General features: G+C 37.3%; 2 protein-coding genes across 5 annotated transcripts; one reads left to right on the top strand and one right to left on the bottom strand.

The window, feature by feature from the left end:
• Nucleotides 1–2,987: 2,987 nt before the first annotated feature.
• On the top strand, nt 2,988–10,373 carry LOC121982076 (cytokinin riboside 5'-monophosphate phosphoribohydrolase LOG8-like). Its single transcript, XM_042534958.1, has 7 exons — nt 2,988–3,396; nt 3,589–3,686; nt 3,776–3,806; nt 9,525–9,624; nt 9,720–9,790; nt 9,869–10,012; nt 10,099–10,373. Exons 1-7 carry the CDS (start codon nt 3,286–3,288, stop codon nt 10,162–10,164), a joined length of 621 nt encoding a protein of 206 aa, XP_042390892.1. The 5' UTR covers nt 2,988–3,285; the 3' UTR covers nt 10,165–10,373.
• Nucleotides 10,374–18,821: 8,448 nt separating this feature from the next.
• On the bottom strand, nt 18,822–24,878 carry LOC121982075 (uncharacterized methyltransferase C3H7.11-like). 4 transcript variants are annotated; one of them, XM_042534955.1, is made up of 11 exons: nt 24,585–24,878; nt 24,446–24,496; nt 24,316–24,366; nt 23,680–23,784; nt 23,459–23,566; nt 23,101–23,172; nt 22,974–23,024; nt 21,409–21,460; nt 21,177–21,339; nt 19,384–19,477; nt 18,822–19,232 (listed from the first exon to the last, which is right to left on the bottom strand). In XM_042534955.1, exons 1-10 carry the CDS (start codon nt 24,792–24,794, stop codon nt 19,432–19,434), a joined length of 909 nt encoding a protein of 302 aa, XP_042390889.1. In that variant the 5' UTR covers nt 24,795–24,878; the 3' UTR covers nt 18,822–19,232; nt 19,384–19,431. The 4 variants fall into 4 exon arrangements, 3 of the variants coding, with proteins under 3 accessions (XP_042390889.1, XP_042390890.1, XP_042390891.1); XM_042534956.1 differs by having other exon boundaries at nt 21,177–21,301; nt 21,398–21,460; nt 24,585–24,877; XR_006111997.1 differs by lacking the exon at nt 18,822–19,232 and having other exon boundaries at nt 21,177–21,301; nt 24,585–24,877.
• Between the last annotated feature and the right edge of the window lie 364 nt (nt 24,879–25,242).

Here is a 25,242-nt window from a genome sequence, read left to right as displayed (position 1 = left end):
CAATGGGTCGGGTTCGGGTCGGATTCTATATCCTCCGTCCCCATACCCATCGGGTATAGGATCTCCGATGGGTATACCCATACCCATTAAATGATCGGATATCTTCTATAGTTATAATTTTTCTTCTTTCTATCCAACTTTTATCATTCAACAAAAATATATTAAAATTAACAACCTATATATATATATATAAAATTTAAAAAATAGATTAAACATCTATATAGTCTCCTCCTAATATAAAAAAAAATAGTAAGTTGATTTTGAAAAAATAAAATTTTCTTTAATATGTGTATATATATATTATTTAATCGGGTTTTCGGATCGGGTATCGGGTATTGATAGTCCCTTCATACCCTCCTCCATTCGGGTCGGATGTCGGATCCTCCATCGAATTCGGGTGAAATTGACATCCCCCCCTCGCCCTCGCCCTCGCCCTCAACGAGCCTTCAAGTTTAACAAGATTACATTAGACTTTGTGAATTTAACTTGTGTTTATGTGTACAGAAACTTAAAAACTTAAGAAGAAAATGATTAGTTCTAAACCATTTAAGAATGAAGAACAACTTTGGTTTTAGAAGGTATTGTTGAAAATCTAAACTAAATTGCAATTCCTAGAAGATTAAACCAAATTACATTTATAACTCAAAATCAAATTATTTTGGTCAATTTGATTGAATTATATAGTGGCTCATTAAATTATAGTGATAAATTAAATTGTCAAATATATACATTTGTTTAGAAAAATATAACAATATGTTTAATGTAAAAGAACTAAATTGCTTTCAAACTTTCTCTATCACGACTATTAAGTCAAAATGTAAGACGAAAAAAAAATAAAAGAAAAAGATTAAAAAAATAATTATATTCTTCCTCTAAGTTATTATACTCCTCCGTCCCTTTCATCTCATATATTATATCTTCGTCTTCTTCAATTTAATTATTTGTTTAACCCAATAAATTCGCCCAACCTTAAATTTGTTTAACCCAATAAATTCGCCCAACCTTGTTGATGCAATTTGATTATTAACTAAATAAAAACTATAAATTACAGAGTAAAATGAAAACAAAACCTAAAATTTATCAAAATAAAATATTGCAATCCTCAATCAACTATGACACATGAATTAGATATACCAATCACATCTGGAGTTCGAACTAAATTACATCCTATTATAAGGAATTTTTCTCTCAGTAAATAAGGGATTCGAGAACACTGATAATCAGAATGAGTTTCCATATACGTTTTACTAGGACTCTAAACAAGTCGGGTCGAGTTAAATTTTGAGGTATTCAAACTTATTTAATAAGATAGTCGAGCCGAGTCGAACCGAACTTAAAATGAATCAAGTTTTTAAAATGAGTATTCAAGCTTGACTTGTTTATTTTTTATGAGCTTGAGCTTGTTTGAAACTTGGCTTGAGTTTGGTTCGTTTAGATGTTATGAAACTCTCAATTCAAGCTTGGTTTGAGCTTGGTTCGAGCTTGATTTGTTTAGATATTATCAAACTCTCAATTCAAACTTTTTTGATTGTTTGAAATTTTTAATTATTTAATTGGTTATTGAGCTTGATAATTTAAATTTATTTATTTTATTTTATTATTATTTAGTATATTGAAAAAAGTTTTATTAATGAACATTGTTCGTGAATATTATTCATGAAAATTGTTCACAAATATTGTTCACGAACGTTAACGAACTGTTCAAGTTTGTTTGTTTAATTAATCTTATATATATTGAACAAATATAAACAAACTCTTATCAAGTCGAACACCAAACTTATTCACTAACGCTTAATTCATTTACAACCTTACGTTTTACTAATCATTTTCAAAATTTATCCGTAAGAAGCATATATACATAGGTATATCCTATGAAATAGGCCAACAATTAGTACTTTTAGATTATGTTTGGTTGGGTGTAATGTAATCGAGCTTGTAATGTAATAAAATTTATAATGTAATGTAATGTAATTTTGATTACATTACTACGTTTGGTAATATAATATATGTAATATTTGATTACAAAGATGATTACATTCTTTTATTGAGGGCGGATCCTCTGGTCCGCGAAGGCTGGATCAATTCATGGTCCAGCCTTTGCATTGGGGGGGGGATCCTCTGGTCCGCGAAGGCTGGATCAATTTATGGTCCAGCCTTTGCATTGGGGGGGGGGGGGGCAATGGGTCTCCACCTGTTAATAGGTGGGGGTCATTGCTTCCCACCAATCCCCTTGTCCCGGTCCAGGAGCGGACCAGGACAAGGGGACCAGAGGATCCGATCCCTCTTTTGTTTGATATTCATTAATTTTTATAAGAAATGTAATTCATATTATTATAAAATGATAAAAATATTTTGCGACTTCTACCGACGCCCGTCGCACCTCTATCGAAGCTTATGACCGATGACGGCCGATCGGTGATCGGCGGCCGATGACCGATGATGACGACGACGGCGGTCGATGACGACAACGACGACGGTGGTTGATGACCGACGACGACGACGGCGGTCGGCGACCCACGGCACCGGCGGCGGCTGCCGGCAACCAACGGCGACAGTCGACCGGTCGCGGCGACGGCGACCGGTCACGGCGACGACGACCGACAACCGACCACGGCGGCAACGACCGATGGGCGGGCAGAGGCCGACGGACGATCGGCTGACTAGGGGTATATTCGACATTCAAATTTTATAGTATTTGTTTTGTAATTCAGATTACAAAATTTCATTATCTTTTGTAATCAAGATTACATTACATTACATGTTTAAAGTTAAAACAAATAAAATAATCAACTTTGTAATATAAACCTGATTACATCAAACGTAACCATCTCTAGACTGAATTGTTTGATCGAACATGTGGTGCGCGCTGATCTGACTGAGCACTATCCATCTCGACCATCTGACGCCGCCAGGGAGGCCTTTTAGGCTTAAAGATAACGGGATCAGGGTTCTTTCCACCACAGTGAGTGGCGATCGATAAAAAGGGTACAAATTAGAGTTTGCAAAAAGGAAAGCTTTTTGCCTTTCTCGGTGGTGCCCGGCTTTGTCTTGTTTACCTGCGTTTGATAGCGAGGGCAGCAAGAGAGAATAACGGACGGGAGGGACGCGACAGGATTCCTGGTACTGGATAGTTGTTCGTTCAAAGAAGGAAGGTAAAGGCGGATTTGGGGTTTGCTTCTCTCCCTCCCTCTCTTTCTCTCTTTTCCACCTCTCTCTCTCTCTCTCTCTCTCTCTCTCTCTCTCTCTCTATCTCTCTCCGGCTCCGTGAGATCGGAGACGAGAGAGATGGGCGACGAGACTCGGAGCAAGTTCAAGCGGATTTGTGTCTTCTGCGGAAGCAACTCCGGCAACCGGACTGTCTTCAGCGATGCAGCTTTCGATCTGGGCCGCGAAATGGTACGCCCTTCTCGATCCTTCCTCTTCCTCAAAGTTTCGATTTTTATGCAGCGACGTCAAATATCAAAATTTTGAGGATTCATCAATTTTTACTAGTCGAATTGCTTTCATACTTGTTGAATTCTTGAAGTGATCTCAAACCAAAATGATAAATCAATTTCTTCTTTTTATTCTCTTGTGTGTGTGTTGCAGGTGAATAGAAGAATCAGTTTAATTTACGGTGGTGGGAGTGTGGGATTAATGGGTATGATATCGCAGGCAGTTTATGATGGAGGATGCCATGTTCTTGGGTAATAAACTTCATGTTTCACGTAGCTTTCTTCTCTTTTATAGACTCTCATACAAGTTCTCTGCTCATGTTATTGTTTGAGACATTCAGGGTAATTCCTAAAGCTCTTGTTCCCATTGAGGTATGGACTATATTCTTTTTCCGAGCTTTGTCATTTGTTTTTAATGCTCTATGTTTCACTTTTTGCTTTGTTGTTTGTTTGCTAAAGGAGGATATGGGACTACCTTTTTTTTTTCCAAGCTTTGTTGTTTCAGTTCAATTCTCACCTTTGGCTTTCGTCTCAGTAGGTGTATTATTTTACATTTTCCAACTCCCTGCCTGGCTATTGTTTGTTTCGGTATACAGTATACACAACTAAGGAATCTTCCTTTGAATTAGCTTCTCCTTGTTTGCTCTATCTATCATCTTAAAAACGAGATACAGAAACGTTCATTATCCATACCTCTGCAGATCCGCTCAATGCTGCAGAGGAGACTAGCCAAGAAGTTCCATAGTAATGATGTGATTGAGAGTGCTTTCAGATTCAATCACAACAAGTAGCAAGTAAGAGTTAGGAGCGGCTGGAGTCTCTTTATTCGAATGGTGACAACTATAGATATATATTTTGTCTCTAAACACCATTCCATCCCTTTAAGAGGTGCTTTCAGATTTCAAGATGTTGATCTCTGTACGAGTAGAAAATGTTTCTTCTAATAAGTTTTTGAAGAAAGTTTTCCTATTTTGGATCATAAGCTTAATCAAAAGGCTTCTCAGCAGTAGTTGTATTCTCTTTAGTCATGTAGTTCCTTTGGTTTGAGTATATGTGCCTCTGCGTGTACTTCTACTTAGATTACTAATCAGACGTATACTGAGAAATGCTTCAGTATAAGTTTTTATCATCAATTTTCTGGCACCTCATGGTATTTGCGGCAAGGAAAGTTAACACCGAGCAAGATAGCGATTATCCTGCGGTTTGACGAGAAAGGGGGAATTGAAGAGAATGCAAGAAGGGATTGTGAAGAAAATGAGAAAAACCCGCTGTTTACTAAAAAAGAAACTTTATTATTAATTGAGGGATGAACCCTAATACAACTAGACATGTGTTTATAAAGACTCTAGACACTAAGACAAAGAAATTTCAATATATGGACCTCAATTCCAAGAGATCTTTATAGAAAAGGAAATCTCTTGATAGAAATTAAAATTAATAAAATAAGACGCTGCTTTAAACTAATTATGACACATAATTAGACTAATTGTGACCCATAATTACCAGGAATACCAAATATCCCTAAATACCATAAAAATTAAAAATTACTAAAAATAGTAATAAAATCTTTGGAGGCTTGGATGAGGGCCTAAACGGTGGAATTTGGGCTGAAAATTGGCCTTTACCAGTACCTTGTAAAATATAGATTTTTAAATGTTGCACAAGTGGCCATTGACAAAGCCTGATTTCGAGTTTCAAGTCAAAAATTATGACCATTTGAAGTTCAAGGGGTCATGTTGGGTTGAAAAGAACTCACCCTCGAGTTCATAGTAGCCTCGTCAACATCCACCGAATAAGGAGTCAAGTGCTTCACATTGAAGACATCAGACGTCTTTAGATGACTAGGAAGACACAACCTGTAGGTATTATCGTTGATCTTTTGCAATATCTCATACGGTTCAATTTTTTGATCCTTCAGCTTATTTACTTACTAGCAACGAAACGATCATGAGTTTCACTATTTCAGCTTAGTTCCTATTAGACACCTCAGAAAATTGCCCAAATTTCGATTCACCATCTCAGTCTGGCCATCTGTCTAGGGGTGATAGGCACTGCTAAAGTTCAATTGTGTCCCTAGTTTTTCCCATAAGTTTTACTAAAAATTACTGATAAACTTGGTATCATGGTTTGAAGTCGTGGATTGAGGTATGCCATATAAGGGCACGATCTCCTTGAAGTAAAGATGAGCAATCCTGACAGCTACAAAATGTGTCATCTTTGAAAACCTGTCAACAACAACACGAACAAAATCCGAGGTTCGTTGGGTATCCATCATGAAATAGATAACCATTATGCAAAATAAAATTATGTCGGTGTCCATCATGTACCTCCTGGAATATCCTTCCAAATGAAGGATCAGCTACGTACATATATGGAAAAATCTCAAAGCCCGCAATACTAGTACTCATGGTAGTGAGTAATGAATAACGACAACTCAAGGCATCTACGACATGATTCATACTTTCAGCTTGGTGTCTGAGTGTGAAGGTGAACTCCTGTAAATAAACCACTCACTTGGCATGTCGCCTGCTCAGCTTGTGTTGACCATTGATGTACTTCATTGCTTCATGATCAGTAAATAAGATGAATTCTTTCTGTACTAGGTAGTGACACCAATGCTTTAAGGACTGAACAATGGCACAACACTCCAAGCCATAGGTAGAATAATTCTTCTTTGACTGGGACAACTTCTCACTAAAGAAAGTAACTAGACTAACTCAGAACACCTCCTATATCGATGTCAGATGCATAACAGTTGACCTCAAATACTTAGTCAAAATCAGAAAGTGCCAGAACTGTTACTTCTAGTAACAGTCATTTTCTGCTTGACCAATTGGAAACTAGCCTCTACCTCTTCAGACTACTTGAAATCTCGTCCCTTGAGATACTCGGTGATGGTAGCAATTAGAGTACTAAAATTTTTATGAACCGGCGGTGGAAAGAAGCCAAGTCATGAAAACTTCTGAAGTCATGCAAGGTCCTCGGCTGAGGCCACTCCAAGACTGCGTCTATCTTTGGTTGATCTACGTGCACACCATCAATAGGCACAATAAAGCCAAGAAAGGTGACCGATGTAATAAAGAAAGAACACTTCTTCTTGTTGATAAATAAGCACTCTCTTTATTTTTCAAAAACAACACGGAGGTGATCCAAGTGTGATGCCCATGTCAGACTATAGATCAGAATGTCATCAAAGTAAAATACTACAAACTTTTCTATAAAAGGCCGCAGGATCTAATGCATAAACCTCATGAATGTGCTAGGGGCGTTAGACAATCCAAAAGACAAATGATCATCTACTCATAAAGCCCATGTTGGGTTTTGAATGTTGTCTTTCATTCATCTCCCGGCCTTATTATGATCTGGTGGTATTTGCTTTTAAGGTCAATTTTCTAGAACCAGATAGTTGATCCAACATGTCGTCCAAGTAGGAAATTGGAAACCTTGATGGCTCGGCTGCACATACGCCATGAGTCATCCTTCTTCGGCACTAGTAGGGCAGGAAGAACACAGGGGCTCACGCTCTCACGGATGTATCCCTTTTCCCACTGGTGCTGTAATTCCTTAGTTTCCTTAAGACTGAGGTGATATCTTGGTCGATTAGGCAAACTCGATCCTAGAACAAGATCATTCTGATGTTGGATATCTCACATAGGTGGTAACCCAAAAGAAAGGTCCTCTAGCATCAATTCATCAAAATCTGTTAGTAGTTGTTGCACTTCGGCTGGTAGCTCTCTGTCTGTGGCTTGGACATCGTTCTGGCATGGAAGCAAAGCCTAGACAACGTCGAGATGCTCCATCTCATCTAAAACCTTAGACATAGAAAGCAAATTAGTAGTTTTGGCTACCGGAAGTGGAATGGTTTCTTCTCGGCATGGCGCCAACACAATCTTCTGTCCCTTGATGTCAAGAGTATAGGCATTCTTTCGTCCATCGTGGATGACACTGCGATCATACTACCAAGATTGCCCCAACAGTACACGACATGCGTCCATGACCACCACATCACATCAAGCACTATCAAATATTTGCTACCAATTGAAAAAGATACAAGACATTGTTAGTCTACTACTGTTACCTCGCTGTCTCTATTCAGCCAAGACAACTTATATGACTTAGGTTGATGTCCATCTTCAGTTATAATTTTCGGACAACCTCCTCGGATGCTATATTCTCACAACAGTCATTGTATCATCTTGTAGACTTTATCCACTACGATGCAGGTAGTGTGAAAAATATTGGTTCTCGATCATTTATCCCCTGATTCACCTTTGGGAGTCGGCAGACTCTTGCGCATGACCAAAGTCTCATGATCATCACCATATAGCATGTCATCAGCTTCATACATTGGCTTGCCAATGACTGTTGAATCTTCTATCACGCCTTTCTCGATTAATAAATTTTTACCCTTTCGATCAGTAGGAGCAGATTTCTTGTATTGGTTCGCTCTATGTCCCTGTTCATCACATTGATAACATCTCATAAGGGCCTTAGAGTAAACATGTGGTGATTGTTGCCATGGTTGTTGCTGTGGCTACTGCTGTGAAGGACGAGAATCCCGAGGGCAAACTGGTCGATTGTTGTTTTGGTCGCTTCCCCCCACTGGTATCTGATTTTGCTGCTTTTCGGTCGCTAGTGCATGCTAGTAGACCTCTGAAATCGTCAAGAACGAATGAAGGCTGAGAGCATCTTGTAAGGCCAAGCGCAATCCCCCTAAGTACCTTGCCACCTTCTGCTCCTCCGTCTAGGACAAGTCATTTTAGGCAACCAACGAGAAGAAATCTTCTGTATATTCGTCAACCGATCTCGTTGTCTCAACGAGTGGAGTCGTTGGAATAGAGTTTGGGTGTAGCCAAAAGGAAGGAAATGTTCTCTCATCTTCTTCATCTTCTCCAGTTAGTAATTTGGTATTTTCCCGATCTGTCTCGTGAGTCTGTCTCGTGAGCGCCGCATTTGTTCCCACCACGTCGATGCTTGCCCTTTGAGTTTGATGGCAATTATCTTCACCTTCATCCGATCTTGAACTTTCTTATAGTCGAAGATCCGTTCCACTTCGTTGATCTAATCGACGAAGCCCTCTACTTGCAACGTACCAGAATATTCGAGTAGTTCAACCTGAAAACCGAGGTCTCCATAGGGCTCCTCTCGACGACGACACTCCTGTATGTAGCTTATTGGTGATAAGGGTTCTCGAAAGAAGACTCAAATCCACGATCTGAGAGCCCATGAGCCTTAATAATTCGCGTCGCCTCGGCTAGACGCTGGATTAAGTCTGCGACTTGCGCTGTAAATCCTCCATCGTCATTATGTCATGAACACTACGACCACGATATGAAGCTTCCTCAGCCAGAACCTGCCTACTGCGACCACGAGCACGACGACCTTCCATTGGATTTGCACCTTGCTTTGATATCAACTGACGCCTGGCAAGATAACGATTATCTTGCGGGTTGACGAGTATGGGGGAATTGAGGAGAGGACAAGAAGAGAATGTGAAGAAAAATCTACTATTTACTAAAAAGGAAAATTTATTATTAATTGAGGGATGAATCCTCATACAATTAGATAGGTGTTTATAAAGACTCTAGATCCTAAGATAAAGAAAGGAAAGAAATTCTAATATATAGACCTTAATTCTAATCTGGTAGAAAAAGAAAAGAGATCTTTTCATAAATGGAAATATCTTGATAGAAATTAAAATTAATAAAATAGGATGATATTTTAGACTAGTTAGGACCCATAATTACCAGGAATATCAAAATATCCCTAAATACCATAAAAACGAAAATTACTAAAAATAGTAATAAAATCTTTGGAGGCTCGGATAAGGGCCTAAACGGTGGAATTTAAGCTCAAAAATTGGTGATTACGAGTACCCTTGTAAAATGTAGATTTTTAAATTTTGCATGTGTAGCCACCGACAAAGTCTGATTCCGAATCCCGAGTCAAAAGTTATAACCGTTTGAAGTTCAAGGGGTCATGCTGAATTGATCCTACATCAAAAGTTATGCTAAATCGACACCTACTCGCATCTCATCAAAGACATGAAAATTCATGAAATTTTATTTTCTGTTTTTTTTTTCATTTTAGATTTCTGGAGAAACTGTGGGTGAAGTAAAGGTCGTTTCTGATATGCATGAGAGGAAAGCTGTAATGGCTGGACAAGCTGATGCATTCATAGCACTTCCTGGTAAGTGTTAATAATGATTTATCTACTCGCATTTGCTCATGCAAAGCTTTCCTGTTCCCTAGTGATGGTCAAAACTTTGCCCACTTCTTTTGCAGGAGGATTTGGAACGATGGAAGAGGTCATGGAGATGATAACATGGTCACAACTTGGAATACATGATAAACCAGTGAGCCCGTCGTTTGCAATAAAATCCTACAAATTGTCTGCTAATGTGACAAATTAAGCCTTTTCTTTTCTTGCACAGATTGGTTTATTAAATGTTGATGGATACTATAATTCCTTACTTGAACTATTCGACAAAGGTGTGTATGAAGGTTTTATTAAGCCGGCCTGCAGGAACATTGTTATTTCTGCTACAAATGCAACTGAGTTGCTTGCAAAAATGGAGGTCAGCTGTCTGTATACTCAAAATCCTTATTTTCTTGTACGTTTCAGTTAAGGAACCTGAAATTTCTTATTTGCTTTGAGTTGCAGCTGTACGCTCCTTTGCACAAACAAGTCGCTCCGAGACAAAGCTGGGATATTGCTGAGGTTGTGTAGAAGTTCTAGTTTCACATGATTTTTGGTCCTCTCATCTGCAATAGTTGGTCACCTAAGAACATGCTATTTCGATCAAATTAACATTAAGGAAAGATGAAAAGAAAACATTTTTGTCCGCTCCATGAGGATCTTATGGAAGATACAATAAATTGTGGTGGTTTTAGAACAATAGGACTTTGTAATAATTCATCAGTGCACTTTGCAGCGTCTCTCTCCCTTATTCATCCACTGTTCAACATCTTCATTCATCATGTATCCCAAATCGTAAGAGCCGTGGAATGTTGCAAACAAACCGTGATTGTGGCCAAACAACTTCTCTCGGAGCAGAGTGGCGCAGCGAGCAGATGAAGTGCCCTCACGTCGATTTCTATGTAGGCCGATGCCGCTGTTCTTCAACAGGTGCATTTACGCAATGAATTACTTGTTCCAAATCTAATATTTGACTGACTTACAAAATAAAAAGAGTGGGGCTATCCACACCCCATGGATCACAAAATGCACCTCAATTTTTCTTTCTCAAAAATATCCTTAGGTAAAAAGTTTAAAATGTCCTTTTTATAAAATTTATATCTCCCTCCCCTCTTTCTCCTTCCTCCGCCTCTCTCTTTTGCTCTTTTTTTTTCTCTTTATCTAAACCTTAACAATCTAATATCTCCCAAAATTTTATTTTTATAACAAATCAAACACGATGGACCATGAAGATCCAATTCCCAAGAACAATATAAGTTCTTTTTTTTTTCTTGCAATATAATTGTATGTTTGTATCAGTGCGATTTGAACTGTCATACACTGAAAGTTATTCAAATGCGCAATGTTCGGTCATACCAAACCAAAAACTTTGAGCAATGTTCGGCTTTTAGAAATTGAACATAACGAAATATGTTCGGTTAATTGTTTCCGAACATAGCTGAATACGTACAGTATCTTAGTTCCGAACATGTGAGTCATGTTCGTCCATTTGTAGCCGAACGCTGGGTGAACAATATTAATGCGTATTTTTATATTTTGTAAAGTTATATTTGTAATGTTATAATATTTTCTAATTTTTATTAAGAATCAAATACGTGTTCTACGGAGGATAGTGTTGGTTCTATGATTAATGAGATAGTGATGGATTATACAATGGTGTTCACTACGAATGAATGTTTTGAATCTCATAATGCACTAGTTGCTTGGGCACATAAGGTGGCAAAGACGAATAGGATGGTTGTGGTAGTGAAAAGGTCAGACAGTGGAGATAGTGGGAGACTAGTTCGGTTGTTTTTGGCATGTGAACGAAGTGGCCAATATCGTCATCCCAAAGAGAAATTGTCTGAAGAAAGATGTGAGAATGTGAAAGATGAAAATAATGTAATCCGAAAAGTGAGTAAGGAGAGACTTACTGGAACAAAGAAGTGTGGTTGTTCATTTTTAATTAAAGCTATGTCAATATCCATTGACGGACCATGGGTTTTGAATGTTGTTTGCGGCGTGCATAATCATCCTTGCGCGTTGTATTTGGAAGGTCACTCATTTGCTGGACACTTATCACGTGCTGAGGAGGAGTTGGTGGTTGACTTGTCAAAGAGCCATAGTCAACCAAAAGACATATTGAGCGTGTTAAAAGAGAAATTTTCTGAAAATAAGTCGACAATGAAGACTATTTACAATGCATGACAAAATCATAAAACAATCGAGCATAGAGATTGGTCACAAATGCAATACCTTATGGCTATGTTGAAGGAGTATAACTATTTCTACCATCACAGGCGAAGCGAGAAAACTGACACGGTGAAGGATATTTTCTTTGCTCACCCGAAGAGTATTGACCTGTTGCGTTCTTTTCCAAGTGTATTGTTGATGGAGTATACATACAAGACAAATCGATATAGGTTATCATTATTTAAAATAGTTAGTGTGGTGTCAATGGATTTGACATTTTTCATTGCTTGCGTGTATTTGGAGTCTGAGCGTGAAGATAATTACTTATGGTCATTGCATATCTTGAGGTCGTTGATGGACGACTCATCTTTACCCAATGTAATTATAACCGATCGAGAGATTGCATTGATGAACACGATCGAAAGTACTTTTCCAACTTCAAAGCATTTATTGTGCCAGTGGCATATTAATAGGAATATATTAGCAAATTGTAAAAAGGGGTTTCACACCAAGGAGACATGGGATTCTTTTATATCTTCGTGAAATGTATTGATGTTAGCTGAAAATCATTTTATGAGTTGCTTAAGAGATTCCAACAAGATTATTCAGACCATTCAGATGTTGTTCAGTATATAACAAATCAGTGGATTCATCCTTTCAAAGAAAGATTTGTGTCTTGTTAGACAAATAATGTCATGCATTTTGTCAACACAACAACAAATAGGCCCGAGAGTGCACATGCAAAATTGAAAAGGCAACTTCGATCGAGCCAAGGTAACTTTGAGACGTGTTGGACTAAAATTTACTCTTTACTTGAGATATCTCACACCACAGTCAAAAATTCATTTGAAAAGAGTATTAATGTAGTCCAACATCGATACAAACCATCCGTGTTCAAGTTTTTGTGAGGTGTAGTTTCAATTATAGCTTTAGATAAGATTTTTAATGAAATGAAGGGTATAAGTGCGACTGGCATAGATCCTTTGTTGTGTGGTTGTGTATTGCGGAAGACATGCCAATCCCATTAGATAGTGTTGACAAGTTTGGGAGAAAGTTATATATGGAGGCGAGTAAGGGGATTGATGTTAGAGATGACATTGGTAGTCGATGGTCTGAGGCGGTTGGTGATGTCAACATGCTTTTTTCAATGACAAATGATTCACAGAGATTGTTAATGTTAAGGAGATTGAGAGAGTGTGTCAATCCAACAACAACCTCACTGCAAGTGCCAGAGGTAAACACTCACACTCGTGGTCGACCCAAAATTTTGAAAGCTAAATAAATAAAATCAACCAAGCATGAACCGAGTGCTTTTGAGTATGTCGAGTCTATCAAAGATAGTTGTTTGTTAGTGGAAAATATTTTAATTATTAGTGGGCCGACATTTCCACTTCATGTAGGATTGTCTACAACGAGGAGGCAGAAGCTAAAGGTAACGACATCTATTTTTTTAATACATTTAAATAATTATTAAAATTTTCAGATGCGATTGACTTCTTTATCACTTTTGAATAGATTGTTCGTCATCGTACACGTTCAACTTCCACTATTGGTTATATTGATCAACTACCATCTTATCTCCACAAGTATGTTGTTGGCACTAAAAATAGGTAGATCCGCAACCTTAGCGGCCCCCCTAGTGCTGACCCCACGGATATGGAGGGAGGTTCATGCAGGTACACAGGCCATAGGCGCATGGCGGGGTAAACCCCAGGTCGTCAGTTCCTGAGAATCGACCCCTGGCCATTACGCTAGAGATACCATGCGCCCATCGTCTGCGCTACGCCCTGGGGGCAATGTTGTTGGCACTAAAGATGTGGCAAGTGATGGTCACTGTGGTTTTCGTTCCATTGTTGGCCTACTTGATTTTGGTGAGGATGCATGGTCGAGGGTGCAATGGGATCTTGTTGAGGAGATCACACATTTTGAAATATTATATGAAGAAATATTCAATGAAAATGGTCATGTTGGAGAAGTAAAACACATCTTGGATTGTTTTGATGAAGCAGCGTCACTCTCACATTGGATGACTTTGTCGGAAATGGGTTATCTTGTTGCATCGAGATATAATGTTGCCCTGGTTAGTTTATCTGCTCAATTATATTATACATTTCTCCCTCTACGGACTCCCGTGGTTGAGCCTTCAAAATATATTTGTATTGCACATGTGAATGGAACTTATTTTATTCAGGTATATTTATTTGCAATTCAACAATATATATTTATTAATTTATAATTTGTTGCATTAATAATTATTCATTTTTCGTATATAGGTTTTTTTACGCGAGGGTCATCCATTATCTCCCGTTGTTGACAAGTGGTATCGATGTCATTTTCCATGCATAACAGGATGGGATATTGTGTATATTCATCAACTTGCCAACCTTTCCGTTGGACTTATCCTTGCCTAACCTCAAGTTAGAACTTTCCCAATCAAGTATCCGATCAACCTTGAGCTACTTGACTCTTTTTCTTGTTAACCAGGTCAAACATTGACCAAAGGAGAATATTTTAACAATCTCCCCAAATGGATGATTGCACATGCAATCTCCATATATTGTTAAACATCAAAATCCAAACATCAAGACTCAAACTTGAGTCAACTCAAGCTTAGTCAACCTGGTCAACTTTGACCCAAGGGATATTACACCAACACTAGGAATGCTAAAAATAACAATGGAGAGCATATTTAGATTTCTTGCAATTTTAGAAATCCACAGGATCTGAAATAGTTGCACTATGAGATCTCTAAGTCAATTAGTGGGACCGAAACTCATTGATCAACCTAGAGACCTCATATTGCAACTATTTCAGATCCTGTAGATTTTAAAAATTACAAGAAGTCTAAATATGCTCTCCATTATTATTTTTGGCATCCTACTAGTTGTTCAAAGGTTTTGAAAAAAAAAATTCTCTTTTTTTCTTCTCTTTTTTTTTTAAATTTTTTTCTCTATCAGGCTCAATGTGTGTCTAATATGGGGAGATAGCAGGTCCAACAATAGAAAAAAAAAAGAAAAAAGGGGGGAAAAGAGATTTTTTTCAAGACCTTTGAACAACTACTAGGAATGCTGAAAATAATAATGGAGAGTATATTTAGACTTCTTACAATTTTAGAAACTCACATACTTGAAATGGTTGCAATATGAGATCTCTAGGTCGATCAGTGGGTTTCGACCGAAACCTACTTATCCACCTAGAGACCTCAGATAGCAATCATTTCAAATCCTGTGGATTTCTAAAATTGTAAGAAGTCTAAATATACTCTCCATTATTATTTTAGGTATTCCTACTTGTTGTTCAAAGGTTTTGACAAAAAATAAATTCTCTTTTTTTTTTCTTCTTTTTTTATTTTTTCTCAACCCTGTTATAGGAGATCATACCCACGTTGGGTTTGATATCTCTTCATATTAGGTCCAATGTGGATCTGATATCTATCCATATCAGGCCCCATGTAGGCTTGATACGGAGAAATATCAGGCCCAACAACATAACAAAAAAGGAAAAAGGAAAAAAAAGAGGGATGTTTTTTCAAAACCTTTGAACAACCACTAGGAATGCCGAAAATAACAATGGAGAGCATATTTAGAATTCTTACAATTTTAGAAATCTACAGGACCTGAAATTGTTACAATATGAAGTCTCTAGGTCAATCAGTGGATTTCGACCGAATTCACTGATCGCCCTAGAGACCTCCGATTGCAACCATTTCAGATCCTATGAATTTCTAAAATTATAAGAAATCTAAATATATTCTATATTGTTATTTTCAGAATTCCTATCGGTTGTTCAAAGGTTTTTATTTTTATTTTTATTTTTTTCTCAACCCTGTTATAGGAGATCAAGCCAACGTTGGGCCTGATATCTCTTCATATCAGGTCCAACAACAGAAAACAAGAAGAAAAAAGAACGAGAGATTTTTTTTTTAACCTTTGAACAACCACTAGGGATGCTGAAAATAAGAATGGAGAGTATATTTAGACTTCTTATAAATTTAGAAATCCACAGACCTGAAATGGTTGCAATCTGAGGTCTCTAGGTTGATTAGTGAGTTTCGATTGAAATCCACTTATCCACCTAGAGACCTCAAATAGCAACCTGTGAATTTCTAAAATTGTAAAAAGTCTAAATATGCTCTCCATTGTTATTTCAGCATTCAACTGATTGTTCAAAGGTTTTGGAAAAAAATAAATTCTCTTTTTTTATTTTTTTTCTCAACCCTATTATAGAAGATCAAGCCAACGTTGGGTTTGATATCTCTTCATATCATGTCCAATGTAGGCCTGATATCTATCCATATCAGGCCCAATGTAGGCCTTATACGGAGAGATATCAAGCCCAATAATGGGAAAAAAAAAAAAGAGATTTATTTTTTTCATAACCTTTGAACAACTAATAGGAATGTCAAAAATAACAACCATTTCAGGTTGAAACTCACTGATCGACCTAAAGATCTCATATTGTAAGCATTTCAGGTCTTATGGATTTCTAAAATGACAAGAAGTCTAAATATGTTCTCCATTGTTATTTTTGGCATTCCTAGTGGTTGTTCAAAAGTTTTGAAAAAAAATAAATTCTCTTTTTTTTTTTCTTTTTTTTTTCTTTTTTTCCCAACCCTGTTATAGGAGATTAGGCACACGTTGGGCTTGATATATGTTCATATCAAGCCCAATGTGGGCCTGCTATGAGGAGATATCAAGCACAACAACAAAAAAAAGAAAAAAAAGGAAAAAGGAAAGAAAGAAAGAGAGCGCTCTATTCGCGCCGAGTATGCTTCTCAATCGATCGACTGGTCGATTGGGAATCCAATCGATCGGCTGGTCGATTGGGAATCCAATCGATCAATTCAAGAGCGCTCTGTTCGTACGAGTATGCTTCTTAATCGATCGGCTGATTGATTCGAGAGCACTCTGTTCGTGCGAGTCTGCTTTTCAATCGATTGAAGGTTTTTCAATTGATTAGTCAATCGATTGATATATTCTTTTACTCATGGGTCTTAGCTTTTAGCTCACCAATCGTTGACAAATTTACCAATCAATCTCGCCCGACAAACATATTCATATTTACAAACTCTAAATAATAATTCTTTCCAACAAACATACTTCATATCAAACTACTCCAAAAATATATGCAAAATAGTTATACATGTAAAATCACATCAATATATACCCAAGATAGTTATACATGCAAAAGCATATCAAAATGTATCCAATATAGTTATACATGAAAAATAACACAAAATATTCATCCTGAGCTAATATTAAATAATATCAAAAAGTATCCAAGATAGTTATGCATGCAATACATAAAAATCTTCTCTCTTACACCCGACGCCTCGATGAAGTAGGTTGTCCAGTCAACCCTTGTAATGCAGCATATGCTTGTTGCACCGTTGGCATCACCTGATCCAGCGTTAGACTCTCGCCATCGGAGTCCTATCACTGCACCATCGGCTCAAGCAAATTGCGTGCAGTCATGACTCGCTCTCAAGGTTGAATAACATCTGCACTTACCGTCTTGTGAACATAGGTCGGTGTTCAGCTGCTAGAGGCCGAACGTTTAGTGTTTCATTCGTCGTTCATTGATCGAACATATTGTGTTGCATTCGGGAGACCATTAGGGATGGTAATTTCACCCAAATCCAATGGGTAATCCGACATTCGATCCGAATGGAGGAGGATATGGAGAGAATTTTTATACCCAATTATAGTAAATGGGTATGGAGGCGAATGTGGTAAAATTCTACCCATACCATACCCAATACCCTATATATATATATATATATATATATATATATATATATATATAAGCCTAACTTTTTATTGGGAAAGAAAAAATTTTAGCCTACTTTCCGTCTTAAAAAAAAAAACTTAGTTTGTCTCTTTATCCGATCATCAAAACGTATCTCATCTTCTTTTCCACGAGAAATGTTCACCCGATCGAAAGAGCGCGACACGAGGAAGAGCTGACAAGTTCATTGAAATAATATTTTTTTAAAAACAAAATGAGAATGGTAGGGAGTAATGGGATGGTGGGTAGGATATGAATACTCGAAACTCCGACGGATATGAGAATGTGTATGAAAGTTAAAAACATGATAGGTATGGAGATGAATATAGATATAATAAATGGGGATGAGTACGAATGATATGAAATCCTATCCAAATCCTACTCATTATCATGCCTACAGACCATGACCGAACAGATCTTGGTGCGTTCAGCAAATTGTAGATGAACACGTGGCAAACCAGAGAAGAACGACGCACGACTGAAATTCGAGAGATTTTCATGAACACTGAAAACCTAAACACAAAATCTAACAAAAACAATATAATAATTTGAACAAGTACTAACATTATTTGATTCGGCTGGAAATCGAGTTGCCCAAGTGGAGAGATGAGAGAGGAAGACAGCGAAAATGGCGAAGGCGACGACAAAAATGGCATAGGTTGGAACGACGACAAAAATCGCAAGTAGGAAGATGATGCTAAGATTTTATCTGATTTTTAGGATTTTTAAAAAGGGTAATATAGAAATTTTATAGGGTGTATTTAGAAAGAATTATAATAAAATATTTTTTTTTTGATGAATGTATTTAGAAAATGTGATGTTTAATTAGTAATCCATGTAATGTGGATAGCCGCTCCCAAATAAAAAAACGAGGGATTAATTAAGGCTACTGGGTAGATCTGAAGAACACTTAAAGAACAAAATGTGCAAATTAATGTATTTTCCATTGCAATAATTTCAGCTCTGAAGCGTTCTAGGATTTGGCCATGCATTCTGGTATTGTTACCTCTTTTCTCATGCACTTGTGGGTATGTAAAATCTGTATGGAAATAGTGGCTGGATATAATGTATGGATACAGGCACAAAATTGTAGATAAATGACTAAATCGCCGTATCTACTTTCTTTTGCATCTAGAATGAGAATCAAATATAGTAAGAGTTTATCTATCCAAATTGATTTGTGAATCAAATTCTAGTGATCTATGATTTAAGTTTAGGCAAATTGAAAAGACATTGAAGGACATTATCTGATGATCACCAACTATTAATGATAAATAGCCAAAGTACATTTTTCCCCTTTATTTCCATCTTTTAGGGAACATTTTCTCTCCCATAGAGACTGTAGTCACTTTTGATTAAAAAAAATACAGGTAAATAAAAAGATACATAAATTAGCAACTAGCTGGGTAACAAAATCTGAAATTGTAGAACGTTCTGCATTTTTAAGGTCCTCAAATGAGCATGGATGGTGATGTTCGCGGAAACCAACAAAGCTAGCTGACTTGCTATTTTGTATCGGCATAACCACCAAGACTAGTGTTAACAGAATGAAATGGAATGTATCGCAAAATGAAAGATCCAAACTTTCAATTGGTGAACAAAGTTCTACAAAATTTCTCGAACCCATAGCCCAGTTCACTCTGAACAAAATGCAGAATAAAGGCTCTATCAGTATAAAAATTGGTGACAAACGTGTGATTTTTTTTTTTTTATCTCGTCTGAGTGAAATGGCAAAAGCTTATCACACTTTGTCAGTATCCTTTAAGAAACTACTCAAGGTCATCATCATACCTGGAAGATTTGAACGAACCAGAAGATGGTTGCAGTGGCACCATGTGGTTAATCAGGTTGTTCAACACAGCAAAATGTAGCCCTCACCCATCTCCTGCAATCAAGCCATGAAACCACAACAATAGTAGACAAACTAAAAGGACAACTTCAATTTGTGGCCTAAAGGGGAGAAAAAAATAAATCAACATTGATCCTTTTAACTTGTGTCATGAAACTTGCGGCAATGAACTTGTTTGAGAGAGTAACAAATAACTGGGCAAATGCATTATTGGTGAAAATAGAACTATATCAACAAAGGTAAGAAATCACACAAACATTTTTATCCTCAAACTAATATGGAATTATCACTGAACTTAAAGCACAAAGGTTCAGCTTTTCATATACGAGAAGAAATCCAATTCATTTCCTCATTTCAATATGCACCGGCTTAATTTCCCGCTTTGTGCCAAAAAATACCTTGCAAAGTCCATGGGTGCTTTTCAAATGATCTATCACTTGACATGTTTGCCTATACACTTAATGAACCTAATTACTAATTTCAATAAACTAGACTTCAATAAATCCATCTGCCTATTTGACAATGCATAAAAATGACTAGTTAATAAATTATTCACTCAACCTGTGGGATACAATCAAAATTCCACATTAGAAAGATATAGAAAAGATCATGGGTTTAAAAGGATATAAGATATCTTCATTGGCAAGGTATTTTGGGTAGAGCCTTAAAAACAAACCCAAGTGGACAGTATCATGTCATTATGGAGATATGTGAATTCCTTTTAGGCATAACAAATGGTATCTAAATGGTATCTGAGCCATAGTCCAGACTAGATGCCATATGGGGGTGGTCTTGAAAGAAGTTACAGGAGGCCCAAAGCAAGTCAAGATGACCGGATGCTTACGGGGAAACTCGGAGCATATCAGGGTGATCAGATACTCGTGAGGAGACCTGGAGCATGCCAAAAGCGACTGGATGAGGATGCTTGCAGGGAGGCCTGGAGCAGACCAGATGCTTACAAAGAGGCCTGGAGCAAATCAGATGCTTACGGAGAGGCCTGAAACAGACTAGACCGAATGCTCGCAGGAAGGCCCGAAGCAAGTTAAGAGTAACCAGATGCTCGCGAGGAAGACCTGAAGCATGTCAGGGTGACGGGATGCTCACGGAAAAGGTCTGGAGCAAGTCAGGTGACTGAATGCTTGTGGGAAAGGCCCGGAGTAGGTCAGGGTGACCAGATGCTTGCTGGGAGGCCCAAAGCAAGTCAAGAGTGACCGGATGCTTGCGGGGAAGACCCAAAGCAGGACAGGATGATCGGACACTCGCGAGGAGGTCCGGAGCAGGTTAAGAGTGACCGATGCAGGAAAGGTTCGGAGCAGGTCAGGGTGATCAGATACTCACGTGGAGACCTGGAGTAGGTCAAGAGTGATCGGATACTCGCGGAGAGGCCCAGAACAGGTCAAGAGTGACCGAATGCTCCTGGAGAGGGAGGATTGTTGGGGTACTACATTGGAAAGATATTGAAAAGATCATGAGTTTAAAAGGATGTAAGATATTTCTATTGGCATAAGACATTTTAAGTAGAATCCAAAAACAAAGTCATGAGGACTTAGGCCCAAAGTGTTATCATGTTATTGTTGAGAATGTAAATTCCTTTTGGATGCAGCACAACCTTTGGTAGTATAACAAGAACAAAGTGTGGCAGTTATGTCAAGGTACATAGACTGCACATCGTTGTTTTTCAATTTGGGATTAAATTTGGAAAGCCTTAGAAGTGAATGGACATATTTTACCATACCGGTCCATGACAACATTTTGAGAGCGGTTTACAATCTCCTTGCAGTACACATTCATGTCTAGATTTCTGAAACCATTGCTTTCAAATAAGTCTGAAAGTTTGTCCTCAGAGAAGTAGAAAGCGCACTGAAAACATGACATCATATCTTCGTGAAAATTTATGACTGAAAAATGAATACAAATAGTCAAATCCATTGAATGAGATGGAAATAAAACCCATACAGTGCCATCACCTCTGACGAAGAAATTCTCGCTAATCATCTGGCCTTTATTTGCAAGTTTGACCTGCATGTTGTGATGTCAGTAAGAGCCGTAAAGATGCTCCTCCTAGAATCAAAATTAGAAATATTCAAAAATATCAAAGTAGATAAATTAACTACTTAAAGAAACTGAAAATAGCAAATTGGGCTGCGGGTCACATAGGATGATCATGCAAGGTTAAGGTTATTGGAATGGAACACCACATTTTGTTGGCCTAGTTATCGTGTCAAATGATGAATACTTGTGCTCTCAAAGCATTCAAAGATGGAGTACCCAAGGAGTCCAGTGATCAAGTATGTGAAAAAAAGAATGCACAAAAGTATTAACATGCTGTATTAAAACTTAAGACTCACTTACCTAGAGGATCCTTCCCCCTAATTTATTCTTTTATGATCAGAGAAGGTGAGTGCTGCCGGATAATCTGGGTCATGAAACAACAGTTCACCATTTTTTTGACAATTGATTACTGCCATGGCTATAAAAATTGACGCATTATAGGGGCATATAGTGTATTATAAAGATTTGAAACAGCAAGGGAGAAATTGCTAACTCTCACTTCTTCAAGTGTACATGGGGAGACAAACACATAGGAAGTTCAGCTGCCAACCAACCCAAATGATAAGGATCGTTTGGAAACTGAGTAAGACTCTCTTGAAACTCCACAAGAAACTCTCTGTGCTCTTAGTCGACACCATTTCTTATGTGCCCTCTATTTTATCTTTCTCTTGTTAGATGGGTTGGAGAAGTTGAACATTGCGGGATAGCCCAAATCATGTGTCTGAACCCCACTATGTTCACATAATCCTTGACATAATGTCAGTGGTTGTCATATTTTGCATTAATTTAATGATCATCTGGGAAAATATACTCTTGTATAGGTTTTGGAGCCACATAGGTTACACCAAGGCAAGGCTTCACACTTGATCTATCCATTGGCAGGAAGAGGGTACAATTGTTGTTGTTGCACTCTGGGAAGCATAGAAATCAAATGACAAAGGAGACAACAATAAAGAAATAGAATTTTTAATTATATAGAGTTAATAGCAAATGTATGCATACACACAGTACTGTACATTGATATAGTCTTTTTTTCTTGTATTTAAGATCTCTTGAAAGAGTTCCAACAAAGGCTGAATATACAAGAATTTGAAAATCAGCCTATTTTATGAATATAATTGACACTCATCGTTGTGGACAGATTTTTCAAAGTTTTTAGGATGAAATCTCACATAGTTAATGTTAGTCCTACTTAATCATGGATGATAGTGAAATTCTAATCTTGAACAAATTCGTAAATAGCTGCATGGTAGAAAAGGAAAGTAAATTAACTCCCCAAAAAGTGTTTCCTTCTTAGAATAGATTTGTTTGTCAAATACCATGAAGTAACAAAATACTATTTCCCAAAAATTATTGATAGTTTTTAAGAGGTAGAGGTGGGATGCCCAATGATATCTCATCAGAATTCATAGATAAGGATATAATTTAAAAACTAAATAAACTAGTAACTCATTTAGCAAAGCTGATTTAAGGGACTAACCTGTGCAAAATCTCCAACGGCATAGTCCCGAAAAAGCACATAGCCATTTGGCTGGAAGATAGTAGAAGGCATGATGTTAAGAAAAGTGAAGAAAGCAAGCCATATGACCATTTTGATGAATACTCACCTTGATGATGGTTCTAACATTTTGTAATACTGCAGGCATATTCATGGGAGAAACAGCAGACAGCATAAAGATCTGCCAAGATATCAAGTAGTCACCAATGGAATCAACAAAGGAATAAATCATCTGGATTATAAAGTAGACAATTTGGTAATCAAGTTCAGACTTTAGAAGAGCACAGAAAGACAGATGAATGTTAGCTAAGGTAATCAAAGTTCTTCATGAATAATACCATATTTCACATGCACATAATACTGGTTCCTGAAATTACAATATAAACAAAAAGAAAAAACTGTGGCATTGCAATAATAAGCTTCCCTTACCTAAAAATTTAAAGAAGTAATTTTAGGTAATGGATTACCATGGTAACAATATCTACTGATGATGGAAGAATTGTCTTAGACAGTTCATCCTTTGTCACATCGCAAACAAAAGTGTTTAGTCGATCAGATGCAAAAGCTCCATTTTCCTGTTGATTTTAAAAATTGGCACATTTTAGTAAGTATATGACTACAACCACAAGGATGACAACATGATTTATAGGTTAGCAAAATTTAGTTATTAACACATAGATTGTTATACCTTTACTAGTGCAACAGCATGAGGAGAAAAATCACAGGCATGTACAAAAACATTTGGAAATGAAACTAGAAGTGGGAAAAGAGTGTTTCCAACTCCACAACCAACCTATCAGAAACCACTGAAGCTGATTAGAAGTAGAAAAATATCAAGTTGTATTTTTTATGTAAAATAAACAGAAAAACAGTACTAAAATCCTACAAATAAAGACACCCAATTAGGGGTTGGAGATAAGTAACTCAAACTACTGAACAATAAGATACAGGAAATACAAGAATTGTAAACAAAACAAAAAAAAAAGACTGAAATGAATTTATTTTCCATGTGGGATGAGATTATTTTCCTAGAATATCAGTATCATTCCCACGCTGGAGCACAGAAGAGCTAAAAATATCATTTTCTGTTGAGATAAATCACATAATTTTCCTCACATCCAAATGTAAAACAAAATGGCAGTAATAATATACTAATCCATACAAAAATCACTACTTTTTCCTCTTAAACACGGTACACATGAATAAAATGACCAATTGGATATGGATTAATCAAAAGACAGATTCCAGGACTAAGATTCAGTAAACCTCCAAATTGTAATAAATGTGACCAGAATGCCACAAATTTCTCCCAACAATGATTTACCTCTAGGACCATCTTCGGTTCTACAGATTTGTGCTCGCTATCACTTGACGGCTGTGAAAAGATAAGTGTCAAGCTACAAATTTAGTTTTATTAAAACATATAAATAACTGAATGAATTAGATGCACATACGCAGAAAAATCGTCCCCAATCCTTCTCCAGGTAGTGCCGATCTTTAAAGAACTAGTAACACGACAAATTTGTTGGAACAGTACGATGACTAATGAAAGAGAAGATTGGACAAGAGAACAACGGCTGGAGAGAGGCTAACCTTGTCATGGTGCCGCTTATAGAAGTCCTCCCAGTATTTGGTAGGGTTTCTCTCGTACTTACGATAATTCGTGCGAGGAACCGGATTGCTCGAGCAGAAGCAGCGGAGGAAGAAAATTCCACGGTTGCCGGCGCTGCTAGCTAGGCGGAGGGTCGAAGGCGATCGTAGGCGGCAACCAAGACCGTGGTAGATTATCGAACTGGTGGGCATCGCCGGTTTCGCAAGTGGCGAAGGGAGAGGCGAAAGGAAAACAGGTTAACAAAAATAAAACAAATAAATCAGTTTTAATTTTTTTTAATCCTTGAGAGATTGAAAAGAGAGATTGGAAAAAAAATAATAAAAATTAAAAAAAAAATTGAATTATTTTTTTTGTTTGGATTAAATATTCAGGCGCTATTATTTTTTTTTAAGGAGGCTGGAAGACTATAAAATACACTTCAAGCAAAGGTTGGCAGTAAGACGCTTGGAATTAAAGATTACAATGCAAATCAATATGAAAGAGAGTTTGTTAACAACGGTGAGTTTGAACGAAGTAAACAGGCAAATTAAGCTTAATCAAAGTACACCAATTGCTCCCCATCTGTACTTCCATCTTGCCAAACAAGGTTTTGTACCTCGTCCTTCTCTTATACAGAAAACAAAGATTAAAATTATGCTG

This window comes from Zingiber officinale, chromosome 5A (genome assembly GCF_018446385.1).
Source record: "Zingiber officinale cultivar Zhangliang chromosome 5A, Zo_v1.1, whole genome shotgun sequence".
Taxonomy (NCBI): Eukaryota; Viridiplantae; Streptophyta; class Magnoliopsida; order Zingiberales; family Zingiberaceae; genus Zingiber; species Zingiber officinale.
This window is presented reverse-complemented; position numbering and strand designations above follow the sequence as displayed.